This window comes from Marmota marmota, unplaced genomic scaffold (genome assembly GCF_001458135.2).
Source record: "Marmota marmota marmota unplaced genomic scaffold, marMar, whole genome shotgun sequence".
Taxonomy (NCBI): Eukaryota; Metazoa; Chordata; class Mammalia; order Rodentia; family Sciuridae; genus Marmota; species Marmota marmota.
The window spans coordinates 496,342-516,675 of record NW_026000109.1 but is presented as its reverse complement, the minus strand read 5'-3'; the positions used below and the strand labels follow the sequence as shown (position 1 = coordinate 516,675).

General features: G+C 35.4%; 1 protein-coding gene across 2 annotated transcripts in view; it reads left to right on the top strand.

The window, feature by feature from the left end:
- Nucleotides 1-315: 315 nt before the first annotated feature.
- Nucleotides 316-20,334, top strand: part of Fam133b (family with sequence similarity 133 member B) — a 24,588-nt gene continuing 4,569 nt past the window's right edge. The window contains exons 1-10 of one of the 2 annotated variants that reach the window (XM_048784616.1): nucleotides 316-469; nucleotides 8,009-8,106; nucleotides 9,986-10,064; nucleotides 11,279-11,353; nucleotides 11,471-11,500; nucleotides 11,888-11,950; nucleotides 12,383-12,475; nucleotides 14,032-14,082; nucleotides 16,103-16,195; nucleotides 18,503-18,550. In XM_048784616.1, the coding sequence (XP_048640573.1) occupies nucleotides 344-469; nucleotides 8,009-8,106; nucleotides 9,986-10,064; nucleotides 11,279-11,353; nucleotides 11,471-11,500; nucleotides 11,888-11,950; nucleotides 12,383-12,475; nucleotides 14,032-14,082; nucleotides 16,103-16,195; nucleotides 18,503-18,550 (756 nt within the window). In that variant the 5' untranslated portion in view covers nucleotides 316-343. The remainder of the gene's footprint in view (nucleotides 470-8,008; nucleotides 8,107-9,985; nucleotides 10,065-11,278; nucleotides 11,354-11,470; nucleotides 11,501-11,887; nucleotides 11,951-12,382; nucleotides 12,476-14,031; nucleotides 14,083-16,102; nucleotides 16,196-18,502; nucleotides 18,551-20,334) is intronic. The other variant, XM_048784617.1, reaches the window with a different exon arrangement.

Sequence of the window (20,334 nt, the reverse complement as noted above, 5' to 3'; positions counted from 1 at the left end):
ACTCTGAGCAACCAGTGGGCCCTCACTTTATCCCCAGCACCTGCACCATGTCAACCACACAATAAGCGTTGGGCTAATTTTATATCCCCTAGAATGAATATTTCAACACATAAAGATTGGAAGAAAACAAAACAATCCAAGTCCAGACGGAAACGAGCTGCCTCGGGGAGACAGCCATACAGACGCGCAGGGTCCGCCCCACACCTGGTGGGTGAAAGCTACCGGAATCCCCCAGCAGATCCTTGGGAAGCGCAGGAGATCGCTGGCGCCTGCATATCCTCCGCGGCGGAAGGGGGCGCTGTGGCCGAAAGCAGCTGTCGGTTCGCGCGGCGCCGCTCTTTGGATGGGGAGGGAAGCCGTCCATAGGACCCGCGGCGGGCCCGCTTCGGCTGCTCCGCTGGCCTGGTCTCTCTTGGCGTCTTCACTGTGCGCTCCGACCGGCACCATGGGGAAGCGGGACAATCGAGTGGTGAGTACTCGGCGGGGTAAACAGTGGGGTGACTGGGGGCCGGGCGGCAGGAAAGCCCGTCTTCTCGCCCTTTCCGGCTCGGCGGGAGGGCTAGCGGCTACGCTCCGACCTGGGGCCGCGAGACCTAGCACCCTCCGCCATCCCAGACGCGCGTGCGCCAGGCACACAGTTGGCGCCTTCGGGTCCCCAACTTTCTCCCCGGCCCTCCCTTTTGTCCCCCACCCCGCCGCTCCCTCTGGCACTGCTCTCTAGCTCCCTTTCCTCCCGCTCCCGCGCCAGCAGTGCCCACTTTTTACAGCCGCAAAGACTCAAGGGAAATCTGCCCTTTTCTGCCTGTAATTCCGAACTCTGAGGCTCGTGGAGGCTCCGGGACTCTCCCGTTCCTCTGGATCGCGCAGCCCAGCTCGGCGCCTAGGCCTAGGAGATGGCTTCTGCACCCAGGGGCCAGCAGCGCGCCAGGCTTTAGCTACGGATGGGCTAGCATTTGAGAACTGGGGGTCGCAGCATTCGATCGCATACTGTCTGGCGCCAGCAAAAGGGATGTGTGGCGTGGAAATAGTTGGCTGTGGAGTTCTGAGCAGAGTTCAATGCCAGTTTTGGTACTTCGGGAATTAGGTGACTTAGGTTACTTTTCCCCCCTGAACCTGTTATAAAAGGGGATCATTGTTACCCACAGTCTCGCAGAATAGTTAGGACCACAAAAAGCATGATGCCCAAGAGAGTGTGTGGCATGAAGATTACCACTCAGTGAGAAAAGGATTAAGTAATCCATAGCAGGAGTAGTAATAAATGATACCTGATAGATGTTTGAGATTCTCAGGGCATTCCAAAGAGAAGATACTTTGGACAAGGAAAGCATTCAAATCGCTGGAGGTGCAGAAGGGCTGCGGATTGGTTTCAAAAGCCCAGGTTCTGAATCAGGTTGGATGAGCAGTAAACCTGAGAGAATAGCGTATAAGAATGGTTTGTAGCCTGGTGATTCTTGGGCTTGTGTATTACAGAATTTTAATCATTGATTAGCAAAATGAGGAAAATATAAAGCTAATGTACTACGTTCTAGGTTTGGGTTTGTTTTTTTTTTTTTTAACAATTATTTGCGGGAGTGTTTGTGTATGTGCTAAAAGAGCCTCACTGTTATGAAATGACATTTCCCAACTTACTTAAAAGCGTTTGTTTTATGTAGTCTGTAATTGAAAATATCTAGGAACCACTGAGGTAGTGAACCTTGATTATAAAGTTGAAGAATATTCTTTTTTCCTGACTGCAAGACTTTGCTGTAGTGTCTTGATGACCGTAGTTGAAACGGTGTTGTGCCAGGCATCAAACTTAGGTTTGAGATGTTGAAATGTTTGGACTCTTTTAATGTTCTTGGGCCTTGAACTTAGAAATCATCTGACTTTGGCTGCAGTTTTTTTATAGAGACCTAAAGTGTTTCATTTTACTGGGAGGAAAATTTTGGTTTTAAAGCATTGAAAAACTTAACCAAATTAGATTCATTTTACTAGAGCATTTTGATAACAACTGCGCACTTTTTTGTGTGCTATCATGGCACAGAATGTTCTGGTAACATTTTATTTGTACTTCAAAGATTATGAGAATAAAAACATGAAATTAAGAGGCAGAAGACATATAGTCTAATTCAGTCAACTTACTGCACAGAGAAAGGGATAGGACTGGTTCAACTGGGACTGGTTAAACTTGGGTCATGTGACCCATTTTTGTTTTTAAGACTTTTTTAAAAAACATTTTTAGATTCACAGCAAAATTTCTGCTTACACACATACATAACCACCCCATTATCAACATCCCCTCTATTTGTTCTAATTGATGACCTACTCTAACATATCATTGTCAACCAAAGTCAGTAGTTTGAATTAGGGTCCACTCACTCTTGGTGTTATACATTTGATTATCTTGAAAACAATTCAGGTTCATTCTTTCTTTGATGATAATATCATAATTTTATAGATTATAGGGCTATTTTCCCACAAAACTCCATTAAATTTCAGGTTGAACAATTTTTTAAAAATAGACTTTATTTTTTAGAGCAATTTTAGGTTAACAGCACAATTGAACAGAAAGTACAGAGAGTTCCCTTATACTCCCACACATGTATAGACTCCCCCATTATCAACATCTGGCACCAGAGTACATTTGTTAAAATTGATGAACTTATGTTAACCCATCATGATCACTCAGAGTCAAGAGTTTACATTAGGATTCTCTCTGTGTACATTCTTCAACAGTCTGTTAAAATAGACATTTTAATTCTTGGGATCTCTAAAGGGCTCTTAAGTTCATGATGGCCACCCTTTATGCCTTTTGTTTTCTGGAAGATTTCTTCTTTTTTTTTTTTTTCTGTTTGTGCCCTCTAAAATAGATGTATCTTATAGATAAAAATAGGTAGTGAAACTAACAAATTAAATTCTGTACACTGTGTCTTTAGTAGTTATACCACATTACTCTTTTCAAATACCTGTCCAAATAAATATCCCTTTGAGCCCAATTTGCCCTTCTGGTTTCACATGTGCCACAGGCCTATAATCCCAGTGGCTCAGGAGGCTGAGGTAGGAGGATCACGAGTTCAGAGCCAGCCTCAACAAAAGCGAGGTACTAAACAATTCAGTGAGACCTTGTCTCTAAATAAAATACAAAAAATAGGGCTGGGCATGTGTGTGGTGCAGTAGTCAAGTACAAGAAACTGCACAATTTTTATATTTTTATTATTTTTATACTTTTTGGGATGCATAGTAAAAGAATTGATCCTTGGTGATTTAAAGAACAAAGTATTGGGCAAGGGCTGTTGCTCAGTGGTAGAGTGCTTGCCTAGCATGTGTGAGGAGGCACTGGGTTCGATCCTCAGCACCATCCATAAATAAATAAATAAATAGTGTCCATCTACAATTAAAAGTATTTTTTTAAAAAAACAATAAAGTAAAGTATTAAGTGTTTTGCATGGAACCTAGCACATAAGATTTACTTTTTAAATATCACTATTTTAATTGAACTAAATAATTAAGGTATTTAGCTTGTATTTAAGTAGACTAAGGATAATATTTTTGGTCAAAAGCTTAAACGTAAGCCTAACTACTTCAATAGTAGCTCATATGATTATACTTTAAATTGCCTATAATTAGTAGCATATGAGTATATTACGTTACTATTATTTTCCTCTGAACTAAAAAAATAGGGTTATGGGGTTAGAAATGATGGTGGAATGTGTTGGACGTTATTATCCAAAGTACATATATAAAGACACGAATTGTTTTGTATACAACCAGAGATATGAAAAATTGTGCTCTATTTGTGTAATAAGAATTGTAATGCATTCTGCTGTCATATAAGTAAATTAATTTAATAAAAATAAAATTAAAAAATAGGTTGGTATGGACTTTAGGAAAGCTGCTTGGCAATTGACATTAAGACACAGAAAAATGTCAATATGATTTTAAGATATGTTAAAATTTTTGAAGATTGTAATATGTGGTGGATATTATGATTTTTTTAATGAAAATGAAAAATTGCCACTCTACCATTTGTGAATTTTTATACATTATAGTTCATCTATCTGAATTTGGAGTGACAGTATTTTGGTTGAATTTTTCTCATTTTGATTACGTTTGTACTCAAAGGGGCTGGGGTTGTGGCTCAGCACTTGCCTAGCACGTGCAAGGCCCTGGGTTCGATCCTCAGAAAAATAAATAAAAATAAAGGTAAAAATAAATAAAATAAAGGTATTAGGATTATAACTAAAAAAAAAAAAGAATATTTGGCCAGGTGCGGTGGCTCATGCCTATAATCCCAGTGACTCAGGAAGCTGAGGCAGGAGGATCAAAGAAGTTCAGAGCCACCCTCAGCAACTGTGAGGCTCTAAGCAACTCAATGAGGTCTTGTCTCTAAATAAAATACAAAATAGGGCTGGGGATGTGGCTCAGTGGTTGGGTGCTCCTGAGTTCAATCTCTGGTACCTCCCACCTACCAACCCCCCCAAAGAAAGAATGTTTGTATATATATTTTTCTCATTTATAAGGTAATGAGTTACATAAGTGGTGAAAAGGGAGGTCTCGCTTCACATTGTGGTGCATTTGGATTTTTTTTTAAGTATTTGTAGTTATTTATTAAAGTGTTATCTATTTTTGGCAGCTTGCTTTTACTCTAGAGAAATCTTGGAGACATCTTGTCATATAATATTTATTTTTTAGTTATAGTTGGATACAATATCTTTAATTGATTTATTTATTTATTTTTATGTGGTCCTGAGGATCGAACCCAGGGCTTCGCCCGTGCTAGGTGAGCACTCTACCACTGAGCCACAACCCCAGCCCCTGGGAGTATACTTTAATATATTTAATGAGTCCCAGTTGGATGGTGGGTTGGGTGTTTTTAGTTTTTGCTGTTGTAGTAATTTAGTGAACATCCTATGTATTTGTACTCTGGAAATAAACAAGTTTTATAGTTTTAAACTTAAATATTTTGCCATTAGTTACAACTAAAATTATGACATCACCAAAGAAAGAAGGTGATAGATGTGAATAATATTCCTATTTTATAAATGATGAACTTGCACATTGCACTTTTTTAAAAATGTATTTTTTTTTAGTTGTAGGTGGACACAATACTTTCATTTTATTTATTTATATGTGGTGCTGAAGATTGAACCCAGGGCCTCACACATCCTATGGGAGCGCTCTACCACTGAGCCACAACCCCAGCCTTCATGTTGTATTCTTATTAGGATTCAGTGTTGTTATTTAGGCTGATAATTCCTCTGTTTCAGTTTTAATGAAATATTTGAGGGTTATATATTTTTTTAAAACTACATGTCTCTACCATTAGGTATTCACATCCTTCCCTGATTCTCTAAACATCTTTGACATTGGGAATGCCTGACATTACTTGTAGGAAAATTATGTCAAAGGTTTGTTTTTCATCCCAAGTAATTAGGCTCAGAGCCTATCAATTGAATGTAAGTAGTTGTTCACTCTACCAGAAAAATCTGGAGGTATATTTATATTTGTTATAAAGGTGAAAATGTTTGTCATTTATATATTTTGATAAATGAAATGCAACAGAATCATTGTTACCTTTGTTATTCCTTTTAGAATGTTAGGTATTAGTAGTAGGACCTTAAAATCAAACTTAATAGTAGTCACTTTGAACAAGAATTCTTTTTATTTAAAAACTAGAAGAATTTTATAAATATTGACTAAATAATTTTGGAGAAATTGAATATAATGATAAAGAAGAGTTTGAGACTGAATTAAAAATCAGACTTTATGTGTGTAGCAAAGTGAATTTTTATAAAACAACATCTCTCTGATAGACATCCTCATTCACAGAGAAACTTTTTTCTCTACTTTGTCTCTGTGTTTAGAAAAAACAAAATCTCTATAAAGTGTTTTTCTGTCACAGTAAGTATAATATAGAAAGAATACAGTTGAGAATTTTTGTGTTTTTTTAAATATATAAGTTGTAGATGGACACAATATCTTTATTTCGTTTATTTATTTTTATATGGTGCCGAGGATCAAACCTCGTGCCTCACATGTGCTAGATAAGCGCTCTACTACTGAGCCACAATCCCAGCCCCCTGTAGGTTGTTTTTTTTTTTTAAGCCAAAATATTTTAACCATTTTTAAAAAAATTTTATTTTTTAATTTGTTCTAATAACCCATTATTTAAGTGTATAGTTAAGTGGCATTAAAGTGCCAGTGGTGTAGCTCGGTGGTAGAGCACCCCTGGCTTCAATCCCCAGTACTACAAGAAAACATACAAAACAAAACTCCCAAACTCCTCTTCTCCAGATTCCTCATATAAAGGAAATCATGTTTGTTTCTTTTTGCAGTTATCTGATTTCACTTAGCATAATGTTTTCAAGGCTCATCCAAGTTGTATTTATTAGCATCTCATTCCTTTATAAAGCTAAATTTGTGTGTGTGTGTGTGTGTGCGTGCGTGCGTGTGTGTGTGTGTGTGTGTGTGTATGTATAAAAGACACATTTTGTTTGTCCACTAATCTCTAGGTAGCCTTTTGCTGATTTCACCTTTGAGTCCCTGCTTTCAATTCTTTGGGAGTAATTTTATACTTTGAAGTGGAATTGGTGAATCAGACAGTAGTTCTAGGTTTAACTTTCTGAAAAGCCACCAAATTGTTTTCCACAGCAGCTGGACCATTTATTTCCTGTTCATTATACACAACAGTGCCAGTTTCTCCACACTTTCTTCACCCTTATGACTTTTTTTAAAACAGAAATCCTAATGCTTGTGAGATGCCATGTTTTAGTGATTTTATTAGTATTTCTCTGAAGACTAACGATGTTAAACATTTTATCATGTGTTTACTGGCAATTTTCTGTATGTCTGAAGAAGATAATCAAGTCCTATGCCCATTTTTGAATTGGGTTATTTGAGTTTTTATTAAGTTGTCATAGCTCTATTCACTTTGGATATTCATCTCTATTATATTTGCAAATATTTTCTCTTTTGAGTTATCTTTTTACTCTTTTGAAATGTTCTTTGATGCATGAGCACTTTTTTGCAGTTCCGGGGATTGAACCCATGTGCACTCTACCACTGAGCTACATCCCAGCCCTCTTTTATTTTGAAAAGGGTTCTCACTAAATTGCTTGGGCTGACCTGGAATTTGCAACCCTCCTGCCTCAGCCTCCAGAGTTGCTGGGATAACAGGCATGCACAGCCACACTCAATGCACATATTTAAAATTTTTATGAAGTCCAATTTTTTTGTTGTTGTTGTCTGGGTGCAACTTAAATTGTTATGTTTGCAGTTGGCAAATAAAATTTCCATCGGTATAGTACAGTATTTCCTGGAATAGTAGAAGGAACAGTAAATTTAGACTTAGATCTCTCTTTTTTTGGAGACTGGGTCTTGATAAGTTGCTGAGGCTGGCCTCAAATTTGGAATCCTCCTGCCTCAGTCTACTGAGTCATTAGGACTATAGGCATGTGTTACTACACCTAATTTGGAATTGAGTTTCTTAGTTTGTTAATGAGCTTAGTGTTTATTACTTTCACTGGGTTAGTGTTTATTACTTTCACTGGGTTATTGGGCCTTAGAAGGAAATATTATAAAGCCATCAGTAGGTAAGAGGTATCATTATTTCATCAACTCCCTGGTAAAACAACATGTTTTCTGCGAAATGTTACCTACTTCATAAACTTTCAAGACTTAATGGAAGATTAAATTTAATTTTGATAGTTAGAAGTTTATTAGATTGGGCTGGGGATGTGGCTCAAGCGTTAGTGCGCTCACCTGCATGCCTGCGGCCCGGGTTCGAACCTCAGCACCACATACAAACAAAGATGTTGTGTCTGCCGAAAACTAAAAAATAAATATTAAAAAAAAAAAGAAGTTTGTTAGATTGCTTAGTTGGATATAGTATGCATTTATAATAAAGGTTACTTGATGTAAGTGAGCTTTTACGTTTTTAATGGTTATTTTAATGGAACTAGTGATGTAAGTGAGCTTTTATATTTTTAATGGTTATTTTAAGGGAACTAATTTGTGTTCTTTCCTCAAGGCTTACATGAATCCAATAGCAATGGCCAGATCAAGGGGTCCAATCCAGTCTTCAGGGCCAACAATCCAGGATTATCTGAACCGACCAAGGCCTACCTGGTAATTGTGCAACAGTTTACCTTTTTATAAGGTTTTGATAAATTTTAAAATTTTATTCTTATAACTTTTATTGATTGCCAGGTAAGTGGGTTTTTTTAAGTAATATTTGACATGTCCCTTCTTTTGAATGTATGAAACACATGCAAAACTGCAAAACAGCATTTTATTGAATCCACCACCCAGTATAACTAAAGCACTACCATATCACATTTTCAATCAGTCTTTTCTCTATCCCTTAAAAGACTATTTAACTTTGTGGTATCCTAACTTAAAAATAGTGGATTTGAATAATCATGCCAAGTTTTAGGAAGGATAATGTTCAGCTTTATTTCTAGTTTCATCTTCTGACTTTTCAGTAATTAAAAAAACAACAACTCACTGAGTAGCTCTGATTTTTTTTTATGTTAAACATGTATTTTTTAATTGTAGATGAACACAATATTTTATTTTTATTTTTATGTAGTGCTGAGGATCGAACCCAGTGCTTCACGCATGTCAGGAGAGTGCTCTTTCCTCTGAACTACAACCCCAGCCCCTACCGAGTAAAGCATTATACCACAGACCTTACTATTTTTAGTTATATCTTTCCTTATTATTAATACCATGCTCCTGAAATAACACATGACAAGTCGGAGCCATTAGCTTCAGAATCCTTCAGAATTTCAGAGTGCCCTGAAAGCTAGGCAGCTATGGCTGAAAGGTATGTTTTATGTAGTAGGGAATACTTTTGAGTTAAATGAAAGTCTTATTTATCTCCTACTGCGTGCACGAGTATAAACAGTGCATTTTACTTTTAAAATGAAAGGAACTTCAAGGGGGAAATGCTCAAGGTAGTGTATTCTCTGTGGTCAGAGGTCTTTAAGACAACCTTCAAGTGAGTCATTGGTAGGAAGACTTGCAACCGGTAGTATACTCAAGGTAAGATTTATTACACTGAAAGGATACCAGGTACAATCAACAAAGTGAAGAGGCATGTAGGACAAAATCCAGGAGAAATCAGGCACAGACTTCCAAGGGTCCTTGCCTAATGGAATCATATAAGATGTACTTAAATCTTTTTGAAAGGAGTGTGACAATACATGTGAGATGTTAACTAAGGAGGCTCGTTAGTACCCTGGGTTTTTTCTGTGGACTGATCAGACTTTGCCTTTCATGTTCCAAAATTCCAACCTGACTCTGCCTGTCACATTCCAAAATTCCAGATTCCCAGAAGGAAAGCAGATACTCTGCCTAAACTATGTTGGTTATACAAACGTTTAGGCAGAGTAAGCTACTTGTAATCAGGGAATGGTAGGAACCTCCAAAATCCAAGTTCTCATGTGTTCACTTCTGGCCAACCCTGGAAGCTTGCCTTTGTTAGAATAAGCAATTGGTCATGCTATATTGACTCTTCTCTGCAAATATGTCAGGCACATTATAAGTTTGGAGATCTATTAATAGAATATAGTAGTTTAGTCATATAGACCTTACCTCCCCCTGACACTGAATCTATCAGTTTTCTGACCTTAGGTAAGTTTTTTACTTTCTTCAAGTTTTAGTTTATCTTTTTCTGTAAGTGGAAATACATACTATCTTTTTTTTTATTGGATTGTCGTGAGGATTAAATGAAAATATAAACAGTTCCTGTTTATGTAAGTGCTCAGAGATTTGGTGTGTTGAGTCTTAAAATCCATGTTTAGAGGTGGAGAGATTAGTAGTATCTGATAGATTTTATTATGATTCTTTACCTGGATGTGAACAAAGAAGTTTGAAATTTAACAGTACTGGGATGTAGGTATATTAGAATATTAAAATTTTATTTGAATTTTTATTGTCTTTTTTATAAGCCTCCATCTAATTTGAAGTGCTTGAAATTTTATTTGTACTTTATTTTTTTAAGGGAAGAAGTGAAAGAGCAACTAGAAAAGAAAAAGAAAGGCTCCAAGGCTTTAGCTGAATTTGAGGAGAAGATGAATGAGGTTTGTAAATAGTACGTTTTAAAGAAATAGACCAATTTTTTTTTCCTTATAACAAAAATGAAATCATATTTGCTTCTTTTTTAATCAAGGGTTTGGGGATACCTCTTTAGGTTAAGGGGACTATAGTTTAGTGTTATTTTTTACAGTTTCATATTTAAATGTGTATTCTCTTTAAATAAGAATAACCATCTTGTAGTAACGTAAATCATCTAAGTTATCTGAGCTTTAGTTCTTTCCTCCCTCTGTGCTCCCCATCTTAGGAATCTTATAGTGATGTTTGCTTGCTTTGATTACAAACATGTATGTAGTATTTCAACCATAGTACAGATTAATTCAGCTTTTACCGTAGCCATCCTTGTTTAAACCAAGCCTTAGTCTCAGTAAAAATATCTTTTCTTCCTCTCAGTATTCTGTGGAAACTCCCACACCTTAATATTCTCTTCAAAATGAGCTAAAAGACACCCTTGGTAATAGGGTCAAGGGTTGGCCCCTGAACCTTTTTGTTGCCCAGCTGCCCTTAAACTCTTGGTCTCAGATGATCCTTCTGCCTTAGTCTCCCAAGTAGGTGGGACCGTGGAGAGGTATCCAGCTCCTAGTTTGGGAGTTCTTCTTCCTGCCAAGGAGAGCATAAGCCACCTGAGAAATTAAAGTCTAGAATAATTAGTGAAGAACAAAAGACAGAGTTGGAGAGAGAGTTTCAAAAGGGGAATTCCTGATAGGTCTAGCCCACTCAGAAGCTGGAGCTGAACAATTAGAAAATGGCTCCCGTGGTTTAATTTAAGGGGATACATCAAAGGCAGGGGTAAGGTTTCAAGGGTAGAGTCTTGCTTTTGTTGTCTTGCAGTCAGCAGGTTGATTGGCATCTTGGCAGGTCACCCCATCTCTGATGCTGTGTGGGACATGGCAGAGCAGAATAGAAATTCACAGTGTCTCTGGGCAATCTTACACAAAGGAAATGTCCACTGGAAATTCCCATACACCAGATTTTCCTATTCACTAGGCTACGATGCATAACACAGTCCACACACAGCCCACACATGGCTCTCAACATGGGACTACAGACATATGGCCACCAGACCTACCTTGTATAATTAGAAGCTGAGGTGGAGAGAAGTATTAGAAGATGAAGGAAAGGAAATAACGGTTGTCTCTCTCTACTAAGTATATTAGTACTGGATTGATAGACTCTTATCGTGTTTATAACCTTCTTGCAGAATTGGAAGAAAGAACTAGAAAAACACAGGGAGAAATTATTAAGTGGAAACGAGAGCTCATCAAAAAAAAGACAGGTAGTACATTTTTAGCTTATTGCTATTCTTAATCTTAATTCAGTTTTCACATTAATGCTGTATATTGCTATTAATAGATGCATTTGAAAACTTATTTAGATCTCTGTTTCCATTTAGAGAAAGAAAAAAGAAAAGAAATCTGGTAGGGTGAGCAAAAGTTTTCTATTTTTCTAAATGTTATAAATAAAGAGTCTGGAAAAAAAGTAAGAATAATATATTTAAACCTGTATACTAAAAGTAACTTAGACTCTATATGGGTCAAGCAGTGTGGTTGCTATGATTAGAGTGTTCGGAAAGATGCCAATCTCCTTATAACCTAGTTAACTCCTTTGTTATGATTTAAAGAGCACAATTGACAACTTATTGTCACTTTTTGTGGGGGGTGATGGCTTTTATATTTTAATGTTTAAATCTTATGAATATGGCATCTGTTTCTCAGACACTAGATTGATTTCACTAAGTACTTTCAGAGACTTAGCAAAGGAAAAAAATTCCCGCATCTCACAAGCTTTAATTGTTTTGTGCTTGGTCAAGTATTCATCTTCTTCTTCATCAAGCTCTGATTCTTCCAGCAGTTCTTCAGATTCTGAAGATGAGGTAAGGATTGCTTGTAATAGTTCATCAAATAATATCTCTAACTTTTTAATTTCAAGAGGAGAAACCTATTGAAATATCTGTTAGAAATGTTTATTTCCAGGTTTTGATTAATTGTAAGGTAGAGCACAATAAGTGAAATAAAACATTTAAATATTAGTATTTTTAAAAATTTTTTTTTAATTTGTTCATATAAAAATATCAGTAGAAAAAGATTTGAAAAATCCAAAATCCTATTTGACTAAGTGCTAGGGATTACATGTGATTCAAATCATTTGACTTTGACTTTGTAAAACAGGAAAGTGATGTTACGTTGTGAATATTAAAGAAAAATATTTACAAGCCAGTCTTATTAAGTGTTGTTCATTAAGAAAATTTTGATATTAGTTAAATGCATAAATTATATTTCTGAAACAAAGCAAATGTTTTCTATAGGATAAGAAACAAGCAAAACGGAGAAAGAAAAAGAAGAACCGTTCTCATAAATCTTCTGAAAGCTCTACTTCAGAAACTGAATCAGACAGTAAGGTAAATTATTATTATTTAAATTATTAACATTTTTGTAACAGAAACATTAAGTTTTTCTTTTAGTTCTTCCTGTCTTAAATTGCTCTTAAGAAATGAAATACCATTTGATCCTATGACATTTAACTGATTTACTTACTAACACATGTAGCATTTAGTAATTCTCCAAACTTTTATGTTTCCATGTCTCTACATCTCTATAACATTATTTCCCTATATTCATAAATAAATTGTAATTCAGAGGAGGGGTAAGGTTCTGATTAAATTCACTAGTGTTAGAATTGGAATTTGAATCAGTGTCTTCTAATATCTGTTCCAACATCCTTTCTTCTGTACTGTACCTAAATTTGTTCTGTATTAACCAGAATTGTGAGGCACAACTGGCTCTTCAACTTTAGAGATCTTTTTTAAAAAGGCATGAGATTTTCTATAAAAATATTGATTCTGGGGACTAGGGGCATAGGTTAGGTGTAAAGCTTTTCCTTAGTACGCATGAGTTCAGTTCTTAGCACTAAAAGAAAAACTTGATTCCTGGGCTTTATTTCCAGAAGGTTTTTTTTTTCCCCCCCCCCAGAGTTTGATTAGTAAATCTATATTTTAACAGATGCCTTATATGACTGTGATGCCCATGAACCACAATTTGACAAACAGCATACTACAGTCTCAGGAAACTGAAGCAACAGTTTGAATTTTATAAAAAGTTTCTTTTTGTCCCAGTGAGATTTCTTCTGGCAAAAAGCCTGATGTCTAAAAAGTACTCAGTGTTGGTTTCTTATTTGTCTATTAAAGCAGCAGTCTTATTAGTGATAGTTAACATTAAATTAAATGTGCAGTATGTGTTAAGCACATAGTGTTTGACTTTTACCTTCTTTAATCTCAACAATCCTAGAGAGTAGTTATTTGTTAATCAACTTTATGAATAAGAAAACTGAGGATTAGAGACGCTAATAGAAAAATCTAAGGGATTAAAAGCAGAAATTCTTGGCTGGGTGTGATGGCACACCCCTGTAATCCCAGCAGCTCAGGAGGCTGAAATAGGAGGATTGCAGGTTCAAAGCCAGCCTCAGCAACTTAATGAGGCCGTAAGCAACTCAGTGAGACCCTGTCTCTAAATAAAATACACAGAGGGCTGCGGATGTGATTCAGTGGTTGAGTGCCCTTGAGTTCAATCCCCAGTATAAAAAAAAGAAATTCTTGCCTCCACTCCTGATGAAGAAAGTGGGTGGCAGATCAGGTTGATGGATATATGAGCACAGGGTGAATTAGAACTACAACATATGTGACCATCATAGACAAAGATTATTTCAGATAATTTTAAGGGTTCTTAGATTTGATATATAACCAGATAAATTAAACATCCTATTCTGCTTCCAAGCAACTGTCTATGTAATGGAGATTTTTCTTTTGTTTTCAGGATAATATGCTGATATTGGAGTAAATTTTTTTTTTACTCATAGAGCAAATCATTTTTTTTGTCCTTATTCTATAATGTCCTTATTCTATCATTGGCATTTAAAATTGATATATATTTACAGATATATATTTTTTTATTTGTTTAGGATAGTTTGAAAAAGAAAAAGAAATCAAAGGATGCAACTGAAAAAGAAAAGGTAACTATATTTTCATATTGCCTTAAGACACTCTGTTGTGCACAACCTTAACCTCAGGAAATCAACAGTAGCTGAGCATTGTGGCGCACATATGTAATCCCAGTGGCTTAGGAGGCTAAGGCAGGAGGATCACAAGTTCAAAACCTGCCTCAGTAACTTAGTGAGGCCCTGAGCAACTTAGTGAGACCATGGTTAGAAACCCCTGGGTTTGATCCCTGCTACAAAAAAAAAAAAAAAAAAGGAAATTAACAGTAATATTAACAATAGCGTTAGTTAATAACAGGAAATTTTGGGCTGGGGTTGTGGCTCAGCGGTAGAGTGCTTCCCTTTCACCTGCAAGACCCTGGGTTCGATCCTCAGCCCACATAAAAATATGAGAATAAAATAAAGATATTGTGTTCAACTACAACTAAAAAATAAATTTAAAAAATAACAGGAAATTTAGTTAATAAATCAGAAGATTTTTTTAATATCTTTATTTTATTTTTATGTGGTACTGAGAATTGAACCCACTGCCTCACGCATGCTAGGTGAGCGTGCTACCACTTGAGCCACATCTCCAGCCTCCAGAAGATTTATTTCTTTTGCTTTTATGGTATTTCATGTTGATATAAAGAAATGTTTTAATTTGAATTCATTATTAAGGACCAGCAGAAGAGTATCCTGAAGAGTTTGAATTTGGATAGATTAATGGGTCACGTCATATTTAAAATAGAGATTAAACATTTCCTTTGCTTCTTCAAGACATTTTAAGGCCATTTAAATCTAAAAATAAAAACCTTTCAGATTGAATATACCATAGGTAAATTTTGAAAATCTTTTATTTTATCAGAACATATTTTCTCTTCATATGTGACTTACCTATAATTTTGTTTTCTTTTTTGTCCAAAGAGACTGATCTCACAATATTGCCTAGCCTGGCCCTAAACTCCTGAACTCAAGTGATTTTCCTGCCCTCAGCTCACTGATTAGTTGGGACTTTGGGCACACACCCGGCATGACTTATCTGTAGTTAATCCTTATTGAGCATATTAACTGATCAAAGGAAAGAAACCATAAATAACATTGTGGAGTTTTTCAAAATGATGTCATTGTTTCCTTCTGAAGCTTGCTTTTTTAACTGAGCATTACTATTGATATTTATCCTTGTTGATACTTTAAGTTAATTTTTTTTGTTTATATTATTCACTACAATTTATTTCTCCTCCTGTGGGTGAACGTTTAGATTGTTTTCATTTTTCAATATTATAAACAGTTCTACTGTTTATATTTCCTATCCAGTTCTCCTTTTTCACAATTTATTGTTAAGTCAGATATACCTGGGAACTATAATTTCTGGGTTACAGGATATGCATACATTTAATGTGTCTACATTTTGCTCAGTAACAGTGCTTGTTATTAATTTGCAATCCTGCTAGTAGTATATGAAAGTACCCTTGTCTCACATACTTGTTGATACTGTGAGACTTCATTTTTGCCAATGTAAGGTATACAGATGGTATAAAGAAATGAAAGTGTCTTCATTTGCTTATTAGACATTTAAATGTCATTTTTTCTGTATTGCCTATTCCTAATCTTTTTTTTTTTTTTCAGTGCTGGATTTTGAACCTAGGACCTCATATATGCTAAGCAAGCATTCTACCATCCAGTTATAACCCTAGTCTCTTTTCTTTCCTAGGTTGTAAGAGATATATTTTGGATACTAATCTTTCAATTATATAATTGATAATTTGCTTTAAAATTCTGTCATGTGTAATTTTAAGGAATTAGGGAAGATATTGCATCTATATGGATATGTAGTTCTTTCTAAGTTATTTAATAAAAGGATTGCTTTGTTGGAATTAAAGATTTAAATCATGGTAAATGTCATCATTTTTAGACATTTCTAAATTGAAAAATGAATGATTTTCTGATAAATGGAAGGATTTCTAATTAGAACTTAGAAACCATAAAATTTGTGTGGCGTGGTATCTTTTTTTTTTTTTTTTGAGTTAAGATACTTGTTATTTATTTTTCATAGGACATTAAAGGATTCAGTAAAAAAAGAAAGATGTATCCTGAAGACAAACCTTTATCATCTGAGTCCTTGTCAGAATCAGATTATATTGAGGAGGTAAGTAAGAGAAATGGAAGTTATTCAGTTTCAGAATACCTTTTTTCAGAGTATAACTGCATATGACTAGTATTTTGATAATTAACCATATTTCCACACATCTTTCAAATCTGAGATATTTTATTTTTATTTTTTTTCTCATATTATCTTCTTAGTGTATACATTCTGACTACATTAAAGAGGCTGTATAATGTACACCAGAAACCCAGCATTTGCTTACATGGTTACCATAGAATATCGCACATACTAACTTCTTGTTCTGAGTTACTATTTGGGGAGTAGGAAGGTATGGAAAAATTGTTGGCATGACTTCAGTTTTCTCATCTGTGAAGCAAGAAAGGAGAATTAGGTCATCTGCAGTCCCTTTCAGCTCTAACAGTTGCTAAGATTTTTTTACTCTATTAGTATTAGAGTCCATTTTTAGTTAATTTCAGGTCAGTAAGTTACCATCTTTAAAATGTTTCTCTCTTGACCTTGGTTTCCTCATCTGCAAATTAGGAACTTATCATATTATTTAAATTGTGACAACTAAGTGAGACAATAAATTATTAAAGGCCTTATGGTAAGGCCTTAAGGTAAAGGTGGCTAAGGTCTACATAATTCTTGGTAGAACTGTAAAATCTCACCTAGGGTTTCACTAGTCATTGATTTTTCAAGCTGCAACTTTCCATAGAGATCAACTTATTGATCTTTCAACAGTATAACATGAGGGTCTTGCCCTTTGTTTAAAGCACACTCACATAGGAACTGGTTTTCCTGATTTATTCCTTACTGTGTTGGCTTCCTGCATACACCCTGTCCAGGTCTTTCTCTATCCATCCTGTTTCTCATCACCTCTCTTCTCTTTTTGTTTGTGCCTTATCTCTTTACTGATTTCATTGTCTTTGGTTTTTAATAGTGGCCCTCAGTCCTATCAGACCTATTGTCCCTGTGTTGTAGCAATATTTTGTAATGCTCCCTGAAATAAAATTTGTAGCTTATATAAATTATCTACACTATTTTTTACACTACTATCCCCTAAGAAATATAAAGAAATGAAAGTAATTATGTTTTTTTAATTATATTTTAATATATAAATGATTAAGTATGACAACAATGAATGAAGTAAAATATTCTTCACTGATATTTGCATTTCTGGGGCATGCTTTATAGCTTAAAATCCAGAACAAAATACTCTGTGTTTATATTTACAGTCAGTTTATTTTCTGTATCATAAACAGATTCATTACATGAATTATTAGTACACTATTCAATATCACATAGCATATACAGAGCTCTTCTGGACATTGCATTAGAGCATCCCTTGCCTCTGTCTGTTAAATGTATATACAGTACACCTATTACCAGCTCATCATCGTAAGGACAGAATACTAACAAAAAAGTAATTTCCTAATTATTCTTTAGAGAGAGCTACCACAGTTTTGCAAGCTAATAGCCTCTAATGCTAATGGCCTCTACCTTTAGTCCTTATGCCTCCTTATGTTGTTAACTACATTTTAATATGCTTGTGTTATGTACTTATTCAGCATTTAGGCAATTTTAAAACTCTGATTTTACATTAATCACCTCTGTCTGCCTATATGATAACAAGTAAAGCTTAATATTACATATCTTACATTTAGACTTAACATTTAATATACATAAACTCATAGCACCTTTCAATTTAATTTAAATCCAGTGTACCACTTTTTAAAAGATGGAAATAAAATGTAAACGGGGTAGTAAATGTTGTTTCAAAGAATTTTAATCATTTCATACCTTTTGTTGATACCATAGAGTGAGATAAATACCATGCTATATTCCACATATTGCCCCTTGGAAATGGATACTACCTCCTTTTTTAATGGATGATGAAACTGAGGTGGGATTCAGATCCTGGTATGTTTTTTGAGAGCTCCAGATTTTTTTCCCACAGTACCACATTGTTTTAGGTGCTAAAAGGGAATATAAGAGAAGCCTCCCCAGAGATTTAAAAAAATCTTAATTTTCTTTTATATATATTTTTATTGAACCCTCATTGAGATATAATGGGTTATTTAAAATATGATTTGATTGTTGACATTTTTTTAAATTTTTTTTAGTTGTTGAGACACAATACTTTTATTTTATTTGTTTGTTTTTATGTGGAGCTGAGGATCAAACCCAGTGCCTCACCCATGCAAGGCAAATGCTCTACCAACTGAGCTACAACTCCTGCCCCTTGAAATGTTTTTATACGTAACTTTCGAAGATACATTAGGGAGTGAAAGAAAAATGCATTGAGTACAAATTACATAGTTTGTCTTCACAAAAATTTTGACTTTTTAGGTACGAGCAAAAAAGAAGAAAAGCAGCGAAGAACGAGATAAAGCAACAGCAAGTATCTCTTATGTTTTTACATGACAACAGCAGAGCTCTTTGGGTTTAATATAAAATGAGTAGTGCTAAAGCAAGATTAGATTTACTGAAATAAAATAAATTATTGGGAAAGATGTGGTATTCAGCAGCTGTACTTAATGGGTAGGAGAAAATCATGTTGACTTAGTAAAAAAGGGAGAATATCCTGGTGGCAAACGTCTCCTGTTTCTCTGTTCCAGTGTCTTACTGTCAGGAATATAAGCTCAAATTTTTGTTTGACTTTCTTAAGCTTTAGAAAATATGGTGATTTCCTGTCTTTCAGAGTAAGTTACTTCCAGATCTGCCAAACCTGAAATAACAGAAAAAGCCTTTCTAAGCACTATCTGCAATGAAAAATAAACAGGAAAGTTACAACATAGATGACTCACTAATACCAAAGATTCTTTTGATGGTTTTCAGAACAAGCTCTGCATTATAGAAATTGAGAAATAGGAAAGGAGAAAGAGGGCCAAATGAGAAATAGAGCAACAAAGAGAAAATGGTGAACAGAAACTTTTTCAAAAAGTAATGCAGACCATATTAGCAAAGTAATTTAAGGGCTTTCAGTGTGAAGTTTGGGCTCTGACCTCTGAATCTGTTTTCTTAGGAACAGGTGAAAAAAAATGAGGACAGCATCACTTGTAGGTCTGGGATAAGTTCTTCCCAGAATTTCTCTAGGTTTTAAAATGAAAAAGCTTTTTTTGTATGAAGGTTCCCCTGGTAATGTACAATTCAAAAATAATATTTGATGTGCTTCAAAGACCAAAGTGATAAGAAAGACTTTTTTTTCCTGAGTGGGGAAATAATTTGGCCAGAGACTGCTTTGGTCTATCTTCAGATTGGTTAATTAATTGAAGACATGTGCCATATATGGTGGTGCATGCCTGTGAGGCCAGCTTCAGCAACTTGGAGAGGTCCTAAGCAACTTAGTGAGACCCGGTCTCAAAAACTAAAAGGCTGGGTTGTAGCTCAGTGGTAAAGCATCCCTGGGTTCAGTTCCCATTACCCGCCCTGCTGCCCACCCCACCCCCACCACCTGCAAAAGACAACCAAATTCATTTTGGATAACTGTAGTTTGTGTTTGTACACTTTCACTTTTTATTCTTTTGGCTAGTATATATTTATTCAGAATTTCTATTCAGTTCTTTGCACTTTTGTAGGTCTTGGAGATACAGTGAAGTATAAGATAGAGAAAAGTTTATATTGTATATACTGTGGCACTAAAGGAGCCAAAGAATACCTCTGAGGGGCTGGAAATATAACACAGCGGTAAAGCACTTGCCTATCATGTGCAAGGCCCTGGGTTTAGTTCCCAACTCTACAAAAAACAGAGCAAAATTTCTGAGGAAAGTAAAATTAGGCTGAAATCAGATTTATAAGAACGAGCCAGCCATATGAAAGTCAAAGGAAAATATATCCTTGGCAGAGAGAACAGCTAAGGACCAATAGTAGGAAATGGCTCAAATGTTTGAGAAAAATGAAAGAAAGTACATGTGGCTTATACTTAGTTCTGAAAGAGGAATAGAATATGATGAGGTTGGGAAGGAAACACAGGCCATATCATATATTAGTGTGTTTGGATATTAATCAGAATGTTGTGAAGAATTATTTTGAGAATTTTAAACAACCTGAATTCTTTACAGTTTAAAATACTTAACCAGAATAAGAATTCATACCCCATTTGAATCAAATGTATGATATATGATATGTCAAGATCATTGTAATGTTTTGAGCAACCAATAAAAAAAAAAAAAAAAAAACTA